This window comes from Camelus bactrianus, chromosome 17 (genome assembly GCF_048773025.1).
Source record: "Camelus bactrianus isolate YW-2024 breed Bactrian camel chromosome 17, ASM4877302v1, whole genome shotgun sequence".
Taxonomy (NCBI): domain Eukaryota; kingdom Metazoa; phylum Chordata; class Mammalia; order Artiodactyla; family Camelidae; genus Camelus; species Camelus bactrianus.
In genome coordinates this window covers 35,793,427-35,811,253 of record NC_133555.1, presented here as the reverse complement: position 1 = coordinate 35,811,253, position 17,827 = coordinate 35,793,427, and the positions used below count along the sequence as shown (strand labels likewise).

The 17,827-nt window shown below is 47.5% G+C and overlaps 1 protein-coding gene across 2 annotated transcripts in view; it reads right to left on the bottom strand.

Annotated features, from left to right (window-relative positions):
* The window catches only part of CCDC12 (coiled-coil domain containing 12), a 47,882-nt gene extending 30,403 nt beyond the window's left edge, over positions 1 to 17,479 (bottom strand). For both annotated transcript variants that reach the window (XM_010960013.3, XM_045520687.2), the window contains exon 1: positions 17,325 to 17,479. In XM_010960013.3, coding sequence (XP_010958315.1) covers positions 17,325 to 17,420 — 96 coding nt within the window. In that variant the 5' untranslated portion in view covers positions 17,421 to 17,479. The remainder of the gene's footprint in view (positions 1 to 17,324) is intronic.
* Positions 17,480 to 17,827: the final 348 nt, after the last annotated feature.

Sequence of the window (17,827 nt, the reverse complement as noted above, 5' to 3'; positions counted from 1 at the left end):
CCAGAATGGAATGGGCAAGGGTCACTGGTTGAGGCCACTGGAAAAACAAGCCGGGTACGGGTCAAGAAAGCCGCCCTCGTATCCCAAGAACAGCAGATGGCAGTTGCCTCTGAATCTGTCTGGAGGGACAGCCCCTTCCGGCGGCTCTGTGCCATCTTGTGCTCACAAAGCTCCACACAGTTCACTTGTCCACACAGGGCCTCTGGCCCCCACAACTACCCTGGGATCAGGCATTACCACCCCGTCCAAACGAAGAGGTTCAGAATCACCAAGGGACTTACTCAGTGGCTCATAGCTAATAAAAGATAAGGCCAGCATTTAAACTGAGGTTTTCTGATTGCATCATGCTTCCAAAACTCTTTCAAATAAATAGCCCCGAGGCTTGGGTGTGCTTTCTACACAAGAGCCAGAGAAGTGTCACCATGTCCATTATCAAATGAGAACAGTAACAAAATCACAAACTGTTAGGGCTGCAAAGACCTCAGATATCAACCAGTACAACATGAACTAGATTCAGTGGCCCAGGGAACGTGTTATAAATAAAACTGATCAAATCACAATCTTCCAGGGTAGGGCCTGGGAATCTGAATGTTCCAAGAGCCCGCCCACTCCCAGGTCACACTTCTACCACACGGCCTGACTGAGGAGCCTCTGAGTCAGATCACATCCCTCCTCTTGAAGAGGCTGACCCCGGGGAGGACATGACCTGTAGGAGGCCACCCCAAGCTGCCTGAGGGCCTACAGTGGTTGCCACGGTGGGCTCTGGATCAGAGCAGGCAGGATGAGAAGAAACACAGACAAATTGCTCATGCAATGCAAATCTCCTGAGGGCCACAGGAGACCCAGGTAAAATGTGCAGCACAAGAAGGGCAAGAGCCCAGGCTAGACTAGACCTCAGGTTCTTGATTTCAGTTTGACTGGTATGTTGTCTACTTTGCCATGCTGCGTGGAGCCATGGGGGAAGGTGACTGGAACTGGAGTTCCCAAGTCATTCAATGGGCAGTGCAGTGCCCATGCCCCTCCCTTACTTAGGAAGGCTCCACGGGTAGCCCTGGGGGAGGAAGAGCCAGCTGCACTACAAAGAAGCTGGAAGTGCCCCCCACTCACTGTCCCAGCTTAGGGGAGGGGGCCAGCAGCAGACTTCTCTCTGGCAGCAGTGGCAGCAGAGCAAGCTGCAGTCCCTAGTACCTGAAGCCAGCAGTGGGTTTTTTGCCAAGCTATTTTCCTGTGAAATGCTGGGTTTCTTCCTGGCTGTGTACCTCCAAGGTAGGCTCTCTCTTTTTTAAAAAAAAAAAAAAAAAAAAAATGAACAAACAGACCAGCCAGAACAGATTTCTCTTGCTTGCAACTAAGTATCTTGGCTACACAAGACCATTTATAGCAACAGCCTAACAACAAATTAGGAGCATCACTTTAAGCATTCCAAGTTGTCTTAGATTGCCCGGCTCATCTGATCCACAAGAAGATCCTGGATGCAAGCTGGACAAAGGTTTCGACGCCCAGTTTGCAAATGGAGAAGCTGGGCTCAGGATGTACAGTGTTCTGTGGACTTGGTCCCAGCAACCCCCAAGTCCATCACAAAGGCCAGTGGCTAATGAAGGCAAGCTAAGCCATTCACCTGGCCTGGGGACCCTCTTGCCATCCCTCCATCCCAACCCGGAGCAGAACCTGAAACATTCAGGGCCCCAACACTGGCACCCGAGTTCGAAAAGCAAATCCTTTACAAGTCATTTCCCAGGCAAGTCAGCGGTTTACAGAGCAACAGAGTGCTCTGAAGCTCCTAGGAGACTAGAAGCTATTTTAACCTCTGATCAGCTGCTTCTCGGAGTGTCACAGTCTGAGAAGTAAAGGTAAGACAGCTGTCTCTTCTCTCGTGTGACCTCCAAGTGATAAAATCCTAATTAAAACCAAATTTAAACTACAAGCCAGAACTGGCACATTTATTTGTGGAGGAAAATATTGCTTAAACAAGGTCTTTTAGTCCTCACCTACACATACTTCCTCTGGAAGCAAAGCATATTTTTTTAACCATGTGCTGGGCTGAAAGGCTGAGAAGGCAGAGCCACACAAGGAAGCGGTGCTGTGGGACTCGGCCAAGTTCTTGAGCTTCTCAGAGTTTCCAAAACTGCAGAGGGGCGGTAAGCGAGGTAGCGCCTGTGACGTGCTGAGCTCTGTGCTGTGGCTGGACCAAGAAGTCCTTGAGCAGTAGGCGCCAACCACGGTGATGATGGTGGTGGGGCCCAATGCTCTGGCCTGCGCCTTCAGTATGAGGCCCTCGAAATTCTACCGCCCAAGTCAGGCCTGCTCCCCTGACCCCACCCCCACCGCTGGAAAGGGTCACACAACAGATTCCCCGCGTGCATGCCTCTCCCTCCCTCACTTCACCCAGAGCAGCCACCGCCAGTGTTGTCTCAAGGAAAACCTAGCCTTTGCCCTTGAGCTAACCAGTTTAGAAGGGTAGATCCTACGTGCATGCAGAGGACCTCAGTCCAGGTCAGAAAAGCTAGCCTCAGTGTGCAGGGACCTGGGGGCGGGGGGCTTCCGCAGGGGGTTTCCCCAAATTCAGACACCTCCACATCTGCCTGTTCTGCCCCTGCCCCTCCCCTTCTCCCAGGCCTCCAGATAGCCATCCCCTCTCCATGCACTCCACTCAACCCCTCCTGAAGTGTTTTCTCAGTGCCTTCACTCAGCCCCTCCTCCACGTCGAAGTATGCCACCTGAGGCACAAAGCCCAAATGGGGACAGGACCCACAGGCCAACCAATGAGATACAGCGGGGAAGTGGATTTACACTGGGTTCAGAACTCCCTCCTCCATGTGGCCTACTACGTGCAAATGTCACCCCAGCCCCTGCTGGAAGGAAGCCCTCTCTCCAGGACACTCACAGCGCTCAGGCACCCCTCTGCAGTGCACAGCAGTACAAGGTATTATAACCGGTGTGCATGGGTCAGTCACCCCACTGACCTCAGCCCCCAAGCCCTTCCCAGGCCCAGCCCACAGCAGGTGCTCCTCAGTAAGAGTAAGGACAGCAGGTGCACAAGAAGGGCTCCGAAACTGACTCCTCACCCCAAACTGCTCAGCATTCAGCCTCACTCCCTAACGAATCATGGACTCCTGGACCCAGGGCAGGAAAGTTCTGCTCTCACCAGAGGACGGCCTCTCCCAGGGAACCAAACACACAGGTGCTCTTTCTTTAGGATTCAAATTGCCCTGCCAGAAATCTAGTGCTGCCCTGCCCTGAACACAATGTGGAGGGGGCCAAGAAGCGCCGTCCTTGAAAGGACAAATGTTTTCTGCTCCAGCCACTCACAATTTTCTCTGAACAGAGCAGCTCTTGAGAGCCCTGAATCAAAACAGCCCTGGAGTGTGGATTTTACTCCCCACGGGGTGTCGTTACCACAGCAACTGTTTTTCCTCTTGGAATTCTTTCAAGAGTACAAGCTGTTGCTTCCCTCCAAAGCAAACCCAGGGAGAAGCCAGGACACCAGGGAATAAGGAAAGGGCCCTGAAGGAAGGAAGGCCAGACGTGATCAAGCCACATCAAGCTTTGCCACGGGGTCTCCCAAATCTCTGCAACGGCTTAGAAACTAGAAATGGCGAGTCTTTTCCATTAGGGGAGGGTTGTGTGAGCTGGGGAGGTGACAGTTCTGAGGGCATGGGGTGTGGTGCACGTGGTTTTGGGGAGGTATGGGATGGAGGTACTGAGGGGGTGGGAATATGGGGGTAGGAGGTTTAGTCAGGGAGGGGGTTGTTGTTTGGGATGTACAGGGAGGAGTGTGGGTAGAGGGGCTGTGGAAGTGTGAGGAGGTGTGGGATGCAAGTATGTAAGGGAGTTGGATGGGGGTTGGAGGGTGTGGGGGGTACACTGCTGTGTGCATGTGTGCTGCAGATGGGTTGGGGAAATGTGAGGGTGTGGGTTGGGGGGAGGTGTTCTTCAGTACCCCAAGATGAAACATAGGGCATATCTTCCCTGAAACAAGGACATGAACTACATTTCAATTCCGTATTACAGTACTTAGTACTACAAATCAACCACATCCCAGCCCAAGGGTCTGCAGGGGTCAATTTATTTAAGTTTGAAACAAATGACCTAGAAGCAACTGCTTGAGGCAACTCATATTTCTAGTCAGAACACCCCAGTTGGCTGGTCCAGAGCACAGAAAGAGAGTGGATGGCAAGTCCAAGCAGGTTTGGGGAGCTGGGCTCCACAGGTCCCTGCCCTCCCTGGGAGTCTATGTTGAGTCCCCGACTGGTGCACAAAGCCAAGAGGTTCAGAGTCATGGGACACAGAACACCCAGAACAGTGTCACTGCATGGAATGCCTGAATGCTTTGACAAGGTAAGTTTGAGCTGTCCCTTCCCCAGGCAGCCACCTATCTACTGAGGGGCTGGCATGAACTGGGACTCAGTAACCAAAAAAAAAAAAAAAGTTACTACGACTATTATTGTAGTAACAACAACTATTATCAAGATGTTGTGGGAGGTTAGCAGTATGTCTTATCTAGGATATGCCAACCATTCTCAAGGAAATAGTCTTTTCTCTAAAAAACAAATGCCAAATAATAAACAATACTGAGTCACTGATATCCATAGGAGGGAGGAAAATCTTGACCTCTACCTCACACCATACAGAAGTAAATAAATTCTAGGTGGACTGGCAATCTAACAGTAAAAGGTAAAACAAGAAAACTTCTAGAATGTAACATAAGAGAATACCATCAGGACCTAGAGTACGTAACCACTGCTTTAAACAGGCTACAGAAGGGATTGGGGGGAAAATGATAAATTGGGCTACGTTAAGTTAAGAACCTCTGATCATCAAAGAATGCAATTAAAAGCATGAAGAGTCAAGGCTCAGAGGGGGAGAAGATAGCTGCAGTACACATGTAGAACACGACTCGACCAGGATTGGAATAAAGAACTAAAAATCAATAGGAAAAAGTGTCAGGCAACACAAATTCTTTTGCTGCAAAAGCTAAAAGAAAGATTAAAAACCAGCTCGAATTTCAAGATCCCTCTGCTTTCTAATTTCCTGTCCGCCATCAATGAGGCCTTGGCAAACACCTGGTTACATCTTGTAAGGCCACAGAAGTCACCAGAAGGGGAGACTGAGGCCTGAACAACCGTGTCAGTGGAGGAGCGAGAAAGAGGGACCTGGTCTTCTGGCTTCCTGTCCAGCGCCCCTTCTGCTCCATGAGGCTGCCTCAGCCACCACAGGTGAGCTAAACAGGAAAGGAGCCAGAGCAGCTATGCATCTACCTCCGGGGGAAACATCTACCTCCCGAGGCTCACCCCCTTGCCCAGGCCTGCAGTTTCTCCCTGGGATATGAGACCAAGCTGAGGGAAGGTGTCCTTCTCTGCCCCTTGGCCCACGGCAGAGCCCCTCCCCGCACAACTCCAAGGGGCAGCCAGCACCCAGCCCACCCCATCAGGACACAGCCATGAGGTGGTGGGATCCCCGGTGCCCATCTCCAGGGGGTGGTCCTGCGTGACTCTGTACAGTCCCTGACCCTCTCTGGGTCTCTGCTACCTCACCCATAAAATAAAGGAGTCCTCACTAGAGGAAGAACACAAGTATAGCGGAAAGAACAAAGGCACATACACACCTCTCATTTCTCAACCCCTTTCTGCACACACCATCTCACTTCATCTTCCTCCCAGGAGGTAGGGGTTCCTGCAGCCCTCTTCCAGCTGAAGGAACGCCAAAAGACTTATCTATCTCCTGGTCTCAGAGTTGGCAGAGCCAGGTGGCAGAAGCAATCTGTCCAGGCAACCCCTGGTGCAGGGAACCTGAGGGAAGCCACCAGCCTGACTCAGAAGCAGCACTGGGTTCACACGGGAGTGGCCCTCAGGGTCTGCCCACCTACAAGGACAGGGCGGGGTGGGGTGGGGTCGGGTGGGGGGAGGACAGGAAGGCCACCAGCCCCACAACACTGGGCCAGCCTAGAGAGCAAAGCCACAGGGGCACAGCCTCAGCTGCTGCCACCTCTCCTGAGGGATCAGTGAGTCTTACAGTTGGGGTGGGTGAGGCCTTAAAACAGCGGAAAGGAGGCCCAATTCACAGTGAGGCTATAGCTGGACCCCAGTCCAGCTGGCCTGGACTCCACTGGTACCCTTCCCTCTCATGCACATTTCCTTGAAACAGCTGCACCAAGCTCACCAACCAGCCTGTCCTGCCCAAACCCATCCCAGTCCTTACCTGGCTTCTCTCAGCTCCACTGCCCCCTCCCTCCGAGTTTCCTCTGAGGACTCCGCCGAACGCCTCCAGGGTGAGCCTCAGGGCACTGACTGTCCCCCTCTCCTCCACCTTTGCTCTCTACCCAGAGGACCTCATCTAGCCCGAGGGCTTCAAATCCTACTACACAAGCATCTCTCTGCAGTTCAGACACCTGCCTAACAGTATTCCTCCACTTAGATGTCTAATAGTCATCTCAGGCCTAACGTGGCCCAAACCGGACTCCTGATTTCTCCTTCAAAACCACTCCCCTGACTTACCTCAGGAATAGGCCCCGCCATCCACCTAGCTTGCTCACCCCCACAGTCCATCCTCCAGGATGTCTCGTAACCCTGTCCAAGTGCCACTGCCTCCCACCTGGGCTAAAGCGGCAGCCTCCTACCTCCACACACAGTCGGGGCAGGGCACTGGTGCTCATGCTTCCAATGGCTCCCATCACCCTCAGAGTGAGGTCCAGCCCCTGTGGCCCCAGTCTCCCAGGGCGCCTCTACTCTCTCATCCCCACAACCCTGACTGTACTCCTGCCACACAGGGATTCTTTCTGCCCCTCAAACAAGCGAAGCTAGTCCTCTACCTGGACTTGGAGCGTCCTTCCCTAGATCTTGGTATCCCCACCCCCACCCCAACCCCTTGATCTCATGTCTCCCACTCAGAGAGATCTTCCCATCCTAGGGTAGCCACGCAGCCCCTCCCCCCACCCCACCTACTCCTCAAACACTATCTTCCCGGTTTGCTTGTAGTTAACCGCCTATCTGCCCCTCCCATGTAAGCCCCTTGGGGCAGGGAGGCAGTCTTATTCACAGGCTGGATCCCCAGGGCCTGGCACACAGCTGGCGGCTGGCTGCAGACCTCCTGCAGTGAGGAGGGCAGGAGTGCTCCAGGGAGAGGAGGTGTTCTACTTCCTTTCATCAAGGGAGAAAGTCAACGTAGTGATCAGAGATTTCCAGAAAAATGCTGTATCAGAGTCATCCAGGGAACTTTAAAAATGCCTGGATTTCTAGGCTGTATTCCAAGAGCTCGACAGGAGGTCTGGGATGGGGCCTGAGAAGAGATTGCAAATTGTCTCCCCAGGTGATCCTGACACACAGGTAGGTCTGAGAACCTCTGACTGATCCAACATCTTTACTTTACACATGAACAAGTCAAGGCCTTCTGAAGGGATGACTCAGTCCAAAGTTTCAACACTGGTTCAACACATATTTCTGTCCGAAGTCCAAACATCGTACCCATAAAGTTCTCCCTCTCACTGGCTCTATGACCTCTGGGTCTGAGCAGAGGTGGAGAAGAGGTCAGTCCTTAGGATCAATGGGAACTGCACACTTCACCTAGGTTGCAGCTCTGCAAATCCACTTTTTTTGTTAATCTAACATTCTGCACTAAAAATGAATTCCACCTTCAAGGAATTAGGGCTAGGCTGAATAAAGTCAGGGGACCAAGAGGATGTCCTCTTTGCTTCCATCAGAAACGGGGCTGGCTTCATGCACTGTCACCCTGCAGAGAGGGCGGGAGGACCACCTAGCTCCCCCACTTCCAAGAGGGTGGGTGAGAAAGAACAGACACCCACATTTATAAAAGACCCTGAGCTGGACACTTCTCAGACCTCTTTCTCTGTATTCCCAGCTACTGATGAGTTCAGAAGCCATGTCTGGATTTTACAGACAGGGATAGGAAGGCTCAGAGGTTTAGCGATCTGCTCTGGTTCCACAGACAAATGGAGCTGGGATTTAAACCAGATCGTCTGGCTCCAAAACACATGCTCTCCCCTACGCCACATGGCTCCCACCAGGCAGCCTGATGGCAATTTCTGTGTGTGATGGGAAGGGGACCCCATCCTGGGGGCTGCTTGTTCCTAAGCACCTGGCGGTGAAGAGAGGAGGGATACAGGGCCAGGGCTTAAGGGACCATCCAGGGGTGGCCACATCTCAAATCACTGACTCAAGAGGTCCCTTCAGCCCCAGGTTTTCTGGTCTATTAAAATAGGGAGAAACTAACACCTACCTCAAAGGGCTGCTTTGGGGACTGAACAAGTCGTGAGATCCTGTCACAATCAGCTACGTAAATGTGACTGCCACCCTGCAAAAGGCTGTCAATGCAGGAGGCATTGGCCTCCTCAAGTGACTTAGTGATCAGGCTGTTGGGCATGGGGATGTGACCACAAGGGGTGGGGACAGAGACAACTTCCTGAGATAAACAGGACACAGACAAGTTGGACTCCTCACCCAGCACACTGGGCTCTCCTCCACCCTCAACTGCCCCCTACAACTCACCAGCCCTTCCCTCCAGCAACCTCTTCTGCCCTCACAACCCGCATCGGCCAGGACCTTTCCTGGTGCACCCAAGTCAGAAAGTATCAACGAGCTTCCCTCTGCTTTGGCACTACTTGAGTGTGAAGCTTACAACTGTACCGCTGAATGGTCAGCGCTGAATTCCACTGGGCACACACACATCTCAGGAATAAGCTTCAGGTGGAGACACTGGCCATGATGATGGACAACTTCAAAGCACTCTGCCCCAACTCGAGGCTCCCTGAGGCTAATCTGATGGTCATCTGGGTTTCCACCCACCCTCTCCCTCTTAGCTCTCAATAAATGGAACTTCAGGTAGAGACACAGTCTCTTATGAGTGGCACTAGAGGGAGTTAAGTCCTCCAGAGATGTATTGTCCTGTAAGGCAGCCATAAGTCAAGTGTGATTGTTTAAATGTAAATTAGTTAAAATCAAATAAAATTAATGATGTGTTAGCCACATTTCAAGAGGCCAAGAGCCACGTGTGGCTAGTGGCTACGGCACTGAACAGCACAGATTATGTGTAGAACACTGCCACCATAACACAACGTTCTACTAAACAGAGTTGCTCTGGTCTCAAGAACCAAGTGAAAAACAGGAATTGCTCTTGAACCTGCAACCTGACAGCCAGACATCAGCCCTGAGGTCACACCCAACCCCTGAGGGGCTGGCCAGGCAGACAACCAGTCTCCCTCTGTCTCAAGGTAGAAAGACACAGGCCAAATGTCGGGAGAGCCAACAGCCAAGGGGCAAGTGTTTGTGCCAAGTTAATCACCCTTAGAAGATTTGGCTACCGAGGAAGAGGTCAGACAAGGAAGTGGCCTCACAGTTCCCAGCTGGACAGCACCATAGAAAGATGCCATGGAACTTCATTTACAGCCTTGAACTGTTTGTTCACCTATTCACCCAGCTTGGAACTTCTGGATGAGCATCAAGAAATGAGGTTCAAATACAATTCCGAAATATGTGTTCCCCGGGCGGGTTGGCTGCCCTCCCGGCTGGAAGCCCTGGCTCCTGCAGAACTTGGCCACCAACGAACCCAGCGGCACTTTTAGACCTCACTCCTGTCCCAGTCACTGCCAACTGCTTGCTCTCAAACCCTCTGAGGCATCCCCAGTGTCCCCTCGTGCTCCTAAAGGTTCCTATCTCCGAACTGCTCCCCTGGAACATTCCGTTCCAGCTACTTTAATACTTCCATCCCAGTCCCATCCCCACGGCTCAGCCCACATTCCATTCTGCCTTCCCAGGAAGCGTCCCCAGACCCAGCCTGACTTTCCCAGGAAATGAACCCCAGCAGTACAGTCCAATATCGTATGTGGTCTTTCCCCTGTCAGCCTGGGCTGGCTGACCTACAGGATGCTGCTACAGGCAGGGCTGCACTGTGCATAAAGCCCCCTCCTGAGCAGGTCTTTCTTGATCTGGAATCCAGGAGTCACTTATGTTCCTTGACCTTACGCACCTCTGAACCTCTTCTTTTCTTGCCCCCTCAAATCAGTCATGTCAGGTGGGCTAGCAAGGAAGCACTTTGTAAAACTGCAGAGCTGCCCAACTATGACAGAGACTTACTGCTGAATAATACACAGAAACTTTAAGACCCTAATCTTGTCTCCACCTGTCACAGTCTCAGAACTGATTCTTCCACACTGCACTAGGTTTGAGTTTATAGTCTGGTAGGGGGAGAGGAAAAAGATAATATCACGAGGAAAATCAACCCCATGCCAGAAACCCTGATGCCTCCAAGAAAACCACGCGCACAGGAGGTATCTGTGAAGTAACTGCCACTGAGTGCTAGGTGACCAGCAGGGAGCCACCCTACAGGGCAGACAGGCACTCTCCATCAGCACAGGCAGGCTGAGGCAGCACTCGACCCTGGAGTTGGTCCCACAGGGGCCTCATCCTCACAAAAAGGACTGATCTAAAAGCGGGGCACCACTTCCTCCTTGAGGGAGGAGATCCCTTGCTTCCTATCTGCCGGCAGCAGGCAGGCTGTTCTTCCTCCCCAGCCTCACCACCGACAAGTCCCACAAGAAACGACTATGGGCTGGAAAATTAACTTGGACTTTAGACCCCTGACTGTCTTTTCCCCAGACATCTACCCTAATAGTAATGTCACTCAAGAACTGTGGAGATTAAATGTGACATTAAAAACACAGGTAACAAAAGAAAAAATACATAAGTTAGACTTCATCAAAATTTTAAAAACCTTGGTGCATCAAAGGACACTACTAAAAGAAGAAAAAGACAACCCACGGAATGGGAGAAAATATTTGAAAATCCCATATCTGGTAACAGCTTAATATCCAGAGTACAGAAAGAAATCAGCTATCCAGGGGGGTGGAGGGTGGGAAGGGATAGACTGGGATTTCAAAATTGTAGAACAGATAAACAAGATTATACTGTATAGCACAGGGAAACATACACAAGATCTTATGGTAGCTCACAGAGGAAAAAATGTGACAATGAGTGTGTATATGTCCATGTATGACTGAAAAATTGTGCTGAACACTGGAATTTGCCACAACATTGTAAAATGATTATAAATCAATAAAAAATGTTAAAAAAAAAAAAGAAATCAACTACAACTCAACAACAGAAAGACGAACAACCCAGTTAAAAAGTGGGCAAAGGATATGAGTAGGTATTTCTCCAAAGAACATATACAAATGGCAAATAAGGACACGAAAAGATGTTCAACAGCAATAATCATTAGGGAAATGCAAATCAAAACTACAATGAGTTACCACTTCACACCCAGCAGGCTAGCTATAATTTTTTTTAAAGGAAAATTACAAGTTTTCCCAAGTAAGTAGAGAATTGGAACCCTCGTGCATTGCTGGTGGTAGTGGAAAATGGTACAGCTGCTGTGGCAGTTTGGTGGTTTGAGAAACCACCAAAAAGTTAAACATAGAATTACTATGTGACCTAGCAATTCCATTACTTAGGTGTAAACCCCAAAGAATTGAAAGCAGGGACTCAAATACTTATACACCAAAAAGTAAACCAATACACCAACGACAGCATTACTCACAACTGCCCAAAGGTATATCCATCAACAGATGACTGGATGAATAAAACATAATGGAGTATCATTCAGACTTAAAAAGGAATGAAATTCTGTTACACGCTAGAATATGGATGAACCTTGAAAATGCATGCTTATGCTAAGTGAAATAAGCCAAATACTCAAGAACAAGTATCTTGAGATTCCATTCACATGAGGTACTTACATTAGGCTAATTCATACAGACAGAAAGTAGCTTAGAGGCTTCAAGGGGCCAGGGTAAGAGAGGAATGGGGAGTTATTGCTTAATGGGTGCAAAGTTTCTGTTTGGAGTGATGAAAACGTTTCAGAAATAGTGGTGACGGTTGCAAAACACTGTGAATATACTTAATGCCAATGAAAAATGGTTAAATAGCAAAGTTTACATCACACAGATTTTCACCATAATAAAAACATATTTAAAAAAAAAGAACAACTGTGGCAAATAGGGCTACACCCATCCTTGTCAGTGGAAAGAAGGGCCAGAATTAGGACTGATTAGGATCTTAATCAGAAGGGACTAGGGCACATACATATGGGCAGCTTGGACTTGGGGCCTACACTCTTTTTCCACTATTGCTTTTGGGAAATGTAATTTACAAAATCTCAAGGAATCAGAAAGTAATACAGTGAAGTTTCTCAACCCACTCTCACCCTGTATCTGGGAACCAGTTCAAGTCAGGGCATAAAGAGAGGTACCACCTCTTTTCCTGGTCCCTCCTAACCCCAGCACTCACCTGGGTTACTTCCTAGTTGTTTAACTTTTGGGCAGACCACCTCACATTGATTGGCCTCAGTGTATCCACCTATAAATTAGCCCGCCTCCTTCCTTCTTCTCAGGTTTGTCATCAAGACCAAGTAAGATAAGTCAGGCAGGTGGTATTATTAACCATGTTAAATCTGAAAACACCATTGTCTCTAATAAAGAAATTAAACTGCTGGAGCCACAGAGTAAAATGGGGGCACCATGTACTCCCTATCTTTCTTTCCTTCTTTCATTCTCTCCAGAGCACCAACTCCAGCTAACATTAGACATACTGTGCTCGACCATCTGTCCCCACCAGCTAAACAGACCTGTGTGTGCTTTGCTCACTGTTGTACCTTCAGTGCCTGAATGACTGGTGCACACTAGATGCTCAGTATACACCTGCTGAAAGAATACATTACCAGCTCTAGTAACCCATTTTGAAACAAGCCAAACAACATTTTATCACCTGCTGCTGACCCACCTTTGACACCACTGCATAGAAACTGAAGGGTCAACTAAAAATTCTAACTTCCCCTTTCTAAGCAGGTAAAGGAACTGTAGAGTGGAATAATCAGGAGCTCCTGGATAGGCATGCCAGAAAAGGAAAAGGCTTCCAACAGAGTCAAGTTGTGGCTTCACCGCAACTCTCGTTTCTTAAAATGAATGCAAGGAAACTCCAAAGGCCAGTGAGTTCTCAGTTTCAAGGGAGAAGCCTTGTGACTTCCAAATGCACATTTTTCAGAAATGAGTTCACTGCCAAGAGCTTTCTGAAGTCAGAACTGTGAAGATTAAACCCAATTAAAGTAAGTAGTAATCAGTATGCCACAAACTGGATAACCTAGATGAAATGGACAAATTCCTAGAAACATACAATGTAACTAAACTGACTCATGAAGAAATAAAACATCTGAATAGACCTATAATTAAAAAGAGGACTGAATAAGTAACTAAAAACCACCCAACAAAGAAAAGTCCAGGGCCAGATAGCTTCACTGGTGAATTCTACCAAGCATTTAAAGAATTAACACCAAATCCTTCTCAAACTCTTCTAAAAAATTGAAGAGGAAGGAATATTTCCTAAATCATTCTATGAGATCAGCACTACCCTGATAAAAAAAAAAGCCAAAGATACTTTAAGAAAACTACAAATCAATATTCCTTATGAATATTGTTGCAAAAATCCTTTAACAAAATACTAGCAAACTGAATTTAATAGCATATTAAAAGGTTTATACACTATGGCCAAGTGGAATTTACTCTTGGTTGATTCAACCAGGATGGTTCAACATGAAAAATCAATCAATATAATACAGTAACAGCAAAAAAACCACATGATCATTTCAATTGATTAAGAAAAAGCATTTGACAAAATTCAACTTCCTTTCATGATAAAAATACTCAACAAACTAGGAACAGAAGGAAACTTCCTCAACTTGATAAAGACCATATATGAAAAACCCAAAGTGAACATCACACTCAATGGTGAAAGACTGAATTCTTTTCCTCTAACATCAGGAACAAAACAAGATGCCTGCTTTCATCATTTCTATTCAGCATGATACTGAAAGTTCTAGCCAGAGCAATTAGGCAAGAAAGGAAAAAAAAGGCATCCAAACTGAAACAGAGGTAAAATTATCTCTGTTCACCGATGAAATGATCTTACATGCAGGAAACCCTAAAGAGTCCACACATACACAAAAACTGTTAGAATAAATAAATTCAGCAAAGTTTCTGGATACAAAATCAACAGCATTTCTATACACTGGCAATGAGCAATCTGAAAAGGAAATTAAGAAAACAACCCCATTTACAGCAGCACCAAAAAGAATAAAATATTTAGGAATACATTTACCAAGGAGGCTAAAGACTTGCACAATGTGAACTAGAGAGTAATGTTGAGAGAAATTAAAGAACTTAACTAAACGGGAAAGACATCCCATGTTCATGCATTAGAAGACTTAATATTGTTAGGATGGCAATACTACCTAAAATGATCTACAGATTCAATGCAACGCCTATCAAAACCTCAACAGTGTTTTTGCACAAATAGAAAAATGTATCCTAAAATTCACATGGAATTTCAAGGGATCCCAAATAGCCAAAACGATCTTGAAAGAGGACTAAGTTGGAGGGCTCACATTTCCTGATTTCAAAACTTCCTACAAAGCTACAGTAATCAGAACAACTTGGTACTGACATAAGGACAGACACAGAAACTAATGGGACAGAATAGAGCATCCAGAAATAAACCCTCACATGTATGGTTAAATGATTTCCAGCAAGGGTGCCAAGAACACTCAACAGAGAAAGGACAGTCTTTTCAGCAAATGGTACTGGGAAAGCTGGATATTTACATGCAAAAGAATGTACTGGATCCTTACATCATACCATATACAAATATTAACTTAGAATGGATCAAAGACCTAAATGTAGGAATTAAAACTAAAATCGTCAGAAGAAAACACAGGGGAAAAACTTCATGATCTTGAATTTGACACTGGTTCATTAGGTATGAAACCAAAAGCAGGATAAACAACGGGGAAAAAAAAGATAAACTGAACTTCATCAAAATTTAAAACTTTGTGCATCAAAGGACATTATCAGGAAAGTAAAAAGACAACCTTGGGATGGGAAAAAATATTTGCAAATCATTTATCTGATAAGGGGTTAATATTCAGAATACATTAAGAACTCTTACAACTCAACAGCAACCAAAAACCCAATTAAAAAATGGTCAAAGGACCCAAATAGACTTTTCTCCAAAGAAGATACACAAATGGCTGCAGGCACATGAGAAGATGCTCAATATCACTAGTGAAATGCAAATCAAAACTACAATGAGATACCACTTCACACCCATTACAATAGCTATAATCAATAAAACAGAAAACAACAAGTGTTGGCAAGGATGTGGAGAAACTGAATCTTTGTGCATTGATGCTGGGAATGTAAAATGATGTGGCTGCTATGGGAAACATAGTGGTTTCTCAAAAAGTTAAACACAGAATTACTGTATGATCCCAAAATTCCACTTCTGGATATATACACGAAAGAACTTAAAACATGGACTCAGAGAGATATTTGCATATCCATTACTCACAGCAGCCAAAAGCTAGGAGCAAACCAAGTGTCCATTAACAGATGAATGGATAAACAAAATGTGGTATATACATACAATGGAATATTATTAAGCCTTAAAAAGGAATGAAATTGACACATGCTACAACATGGATGAACCCTGACAACATTATGCTGAATGAAATAAGGCAGTCACGGAAAGACAAGTACTATATGATTCTACTTATATGAGATACCTGCAAGAGTCAAATTACAGAGACAGAAAGCAGAATGGTGGTTGCCAGAAGCTGAGGAGAGAGGAGGATAGGGAACTATTGTTTAATGGCTGCCGAGTTTCCATTTGGGGTGATGTAAAAGTTCTGGAAATAGATAGTGGTATAGTTACATAATACTGTGAATGTCCTTAATGCCATGGAATCGTACACCTAAAATGGTAAATTTTATGTTATGTGTATTCTACCACAATTATTGAAAAAGCAAAAAATAATAATCAGGTCCATATTTTCAGCCCATGGAGAGAATCCCTCTTAAAAGGCCAGTTTTCCTGACACGTGGGGCATCCTTCCCATGTCAACAGGCCATAAGGATGCTATCTTGTCCTTTGTATTCTGACCTCAAGCCCAGTTCCAATAATGTGGGCCCTAAATCCAAGCCAACTAGTCAGGCTGACTAGCTACTGTTTATAAGGCTGAGGACTGAGCTTCCCGCTTCCCCAGGCTAGATAGTTTGCAGGGATAACTGTCTGACAGGGCTGACAAGTTGCCAACAAAAGCAGAAGCCAATCCCGCTGGCTTTCACTCTCTATTATTTCCCCTTTCACTTTCCCAAAGGACACCACACGGGCATGCAGAAAGGAAACAGGGGTCAGACTGCCCAGTCTGATCTTCTGAGTTGGAAAATGGAGTCCCTATTTCCCCCCATATTTCCCCCCATTCCTTGCAGGTCTAGATATTTAATATCCTTTGTATTTCTTACAGTTGAGAACAAAGCTTTCGCTCATGCAACAACAGAAGAACGAAATTATCTCCATCCTTTACAGTCTCTAGGGTCCTTTCATACAGATTACCCTGTTAAATCTCAAAGTAATCCACTGAGAATGAACGTGCAGGAGTTGTTATCCTCCACTGGAAACATGAAGAAACCGGAGCTCATGGAGACGAAGCAATTTGTCCCAAATCCCATATCCCTAAGTGACAGGATCAGAGTTTGCATACAAATAGTGAACTTCAGAGTTCTCTTTCCACTCGATTATTTCGGAAATATGAACAAAGTATAAAAGGAATGAGACCATTTTGGTGTCAACCAAGACCAAGGAAAAATGCTTCCAAGTTTGGCAACAAATAGGACTAGGAGGTCCATTCCCCAGATAAGAGCCTGGTAAAGAACTAAGCTCCTGCCTCTTTCCCTGAGGTCTACCCTAACCCAGAAACGGGTCTTTCCTTTAGATTTTTGGTACTCAGTGGTTCCAGCTGGGCACCTAGAGCACAGTACGGTTCTGCCCTACTGCCCTGTCCAAGGCACTCTGGCGGACAGACATGTCGAATTTCCCCAGGGGTGGAGACGGCTGGGTCATGGGAAAACAAGATTCGGCGTGCTCAGACGGGAACAAATCACGTCTACACCAACGAGCGTCTGAAACTAGAAGTGGCACTGGAGACCCACACGAGAAACACTGGAAAGGAGTCAAACGGTATGCGGCGCGCAGACCACTGTCCTGTGAGTTCGTGCACATGCGCGAAGACAACACCAACGCAGAAATAGTACCGCTCCGCACCACCAGACTTGGTGGGCGGGCACAGACTCCTCGCGCATGCTCCAGCCGCGTGCGCACGCGCATCCTGGACATCTCCCTTTTTTCAGTAGTCCCCTGCCCTCTCGTCGTGATGCGAAGTCCGAATGCTGGCTACCTCAGCCAAGGCCCTCACTTTGCATTCCTCACCTTGCGCCCGGTCTTCTCCCTTAGGGCCTTCAGCCGTTCCTTCCGTCGCAACGCCTCTTCCTCTAACCGTCCCACACCGGCCGTAGTAGCCGCCATCTTGCCCGCAGACCCCCTCTTCTCTTGTGCCGCATCGCGCAGGCCCAAGGAGTAGATGACCCTCTCACGGCCAATCCAGGGACGAGATTGGTGGAGCCGGAAGTCCTGAAAGCCAATCAATGCTGAGTTGCTATGGGAGGACCCACCCTCTTCCTACCCGGCAACTCGCCTAGCTCGTCCAGGACTGGCAAAGAAAAAAGCTCTAAGGCTCGATTCGTCTAACGCCTATCAGCGAGAAAGCAGCAAGTGGGATCAGACCTGAGTGAAGGAGGATAGAGCGCGTCGATCGCTCTGGTTTTGCCTAAGCGCCAACTACAGGTCACACTATGCTGGCCACTTGGAACGCACTGACCCATCCTTATCCAGTTGTCTTGATTGTCCAAGGCTCGAGAATGCCTTCAAGAGCC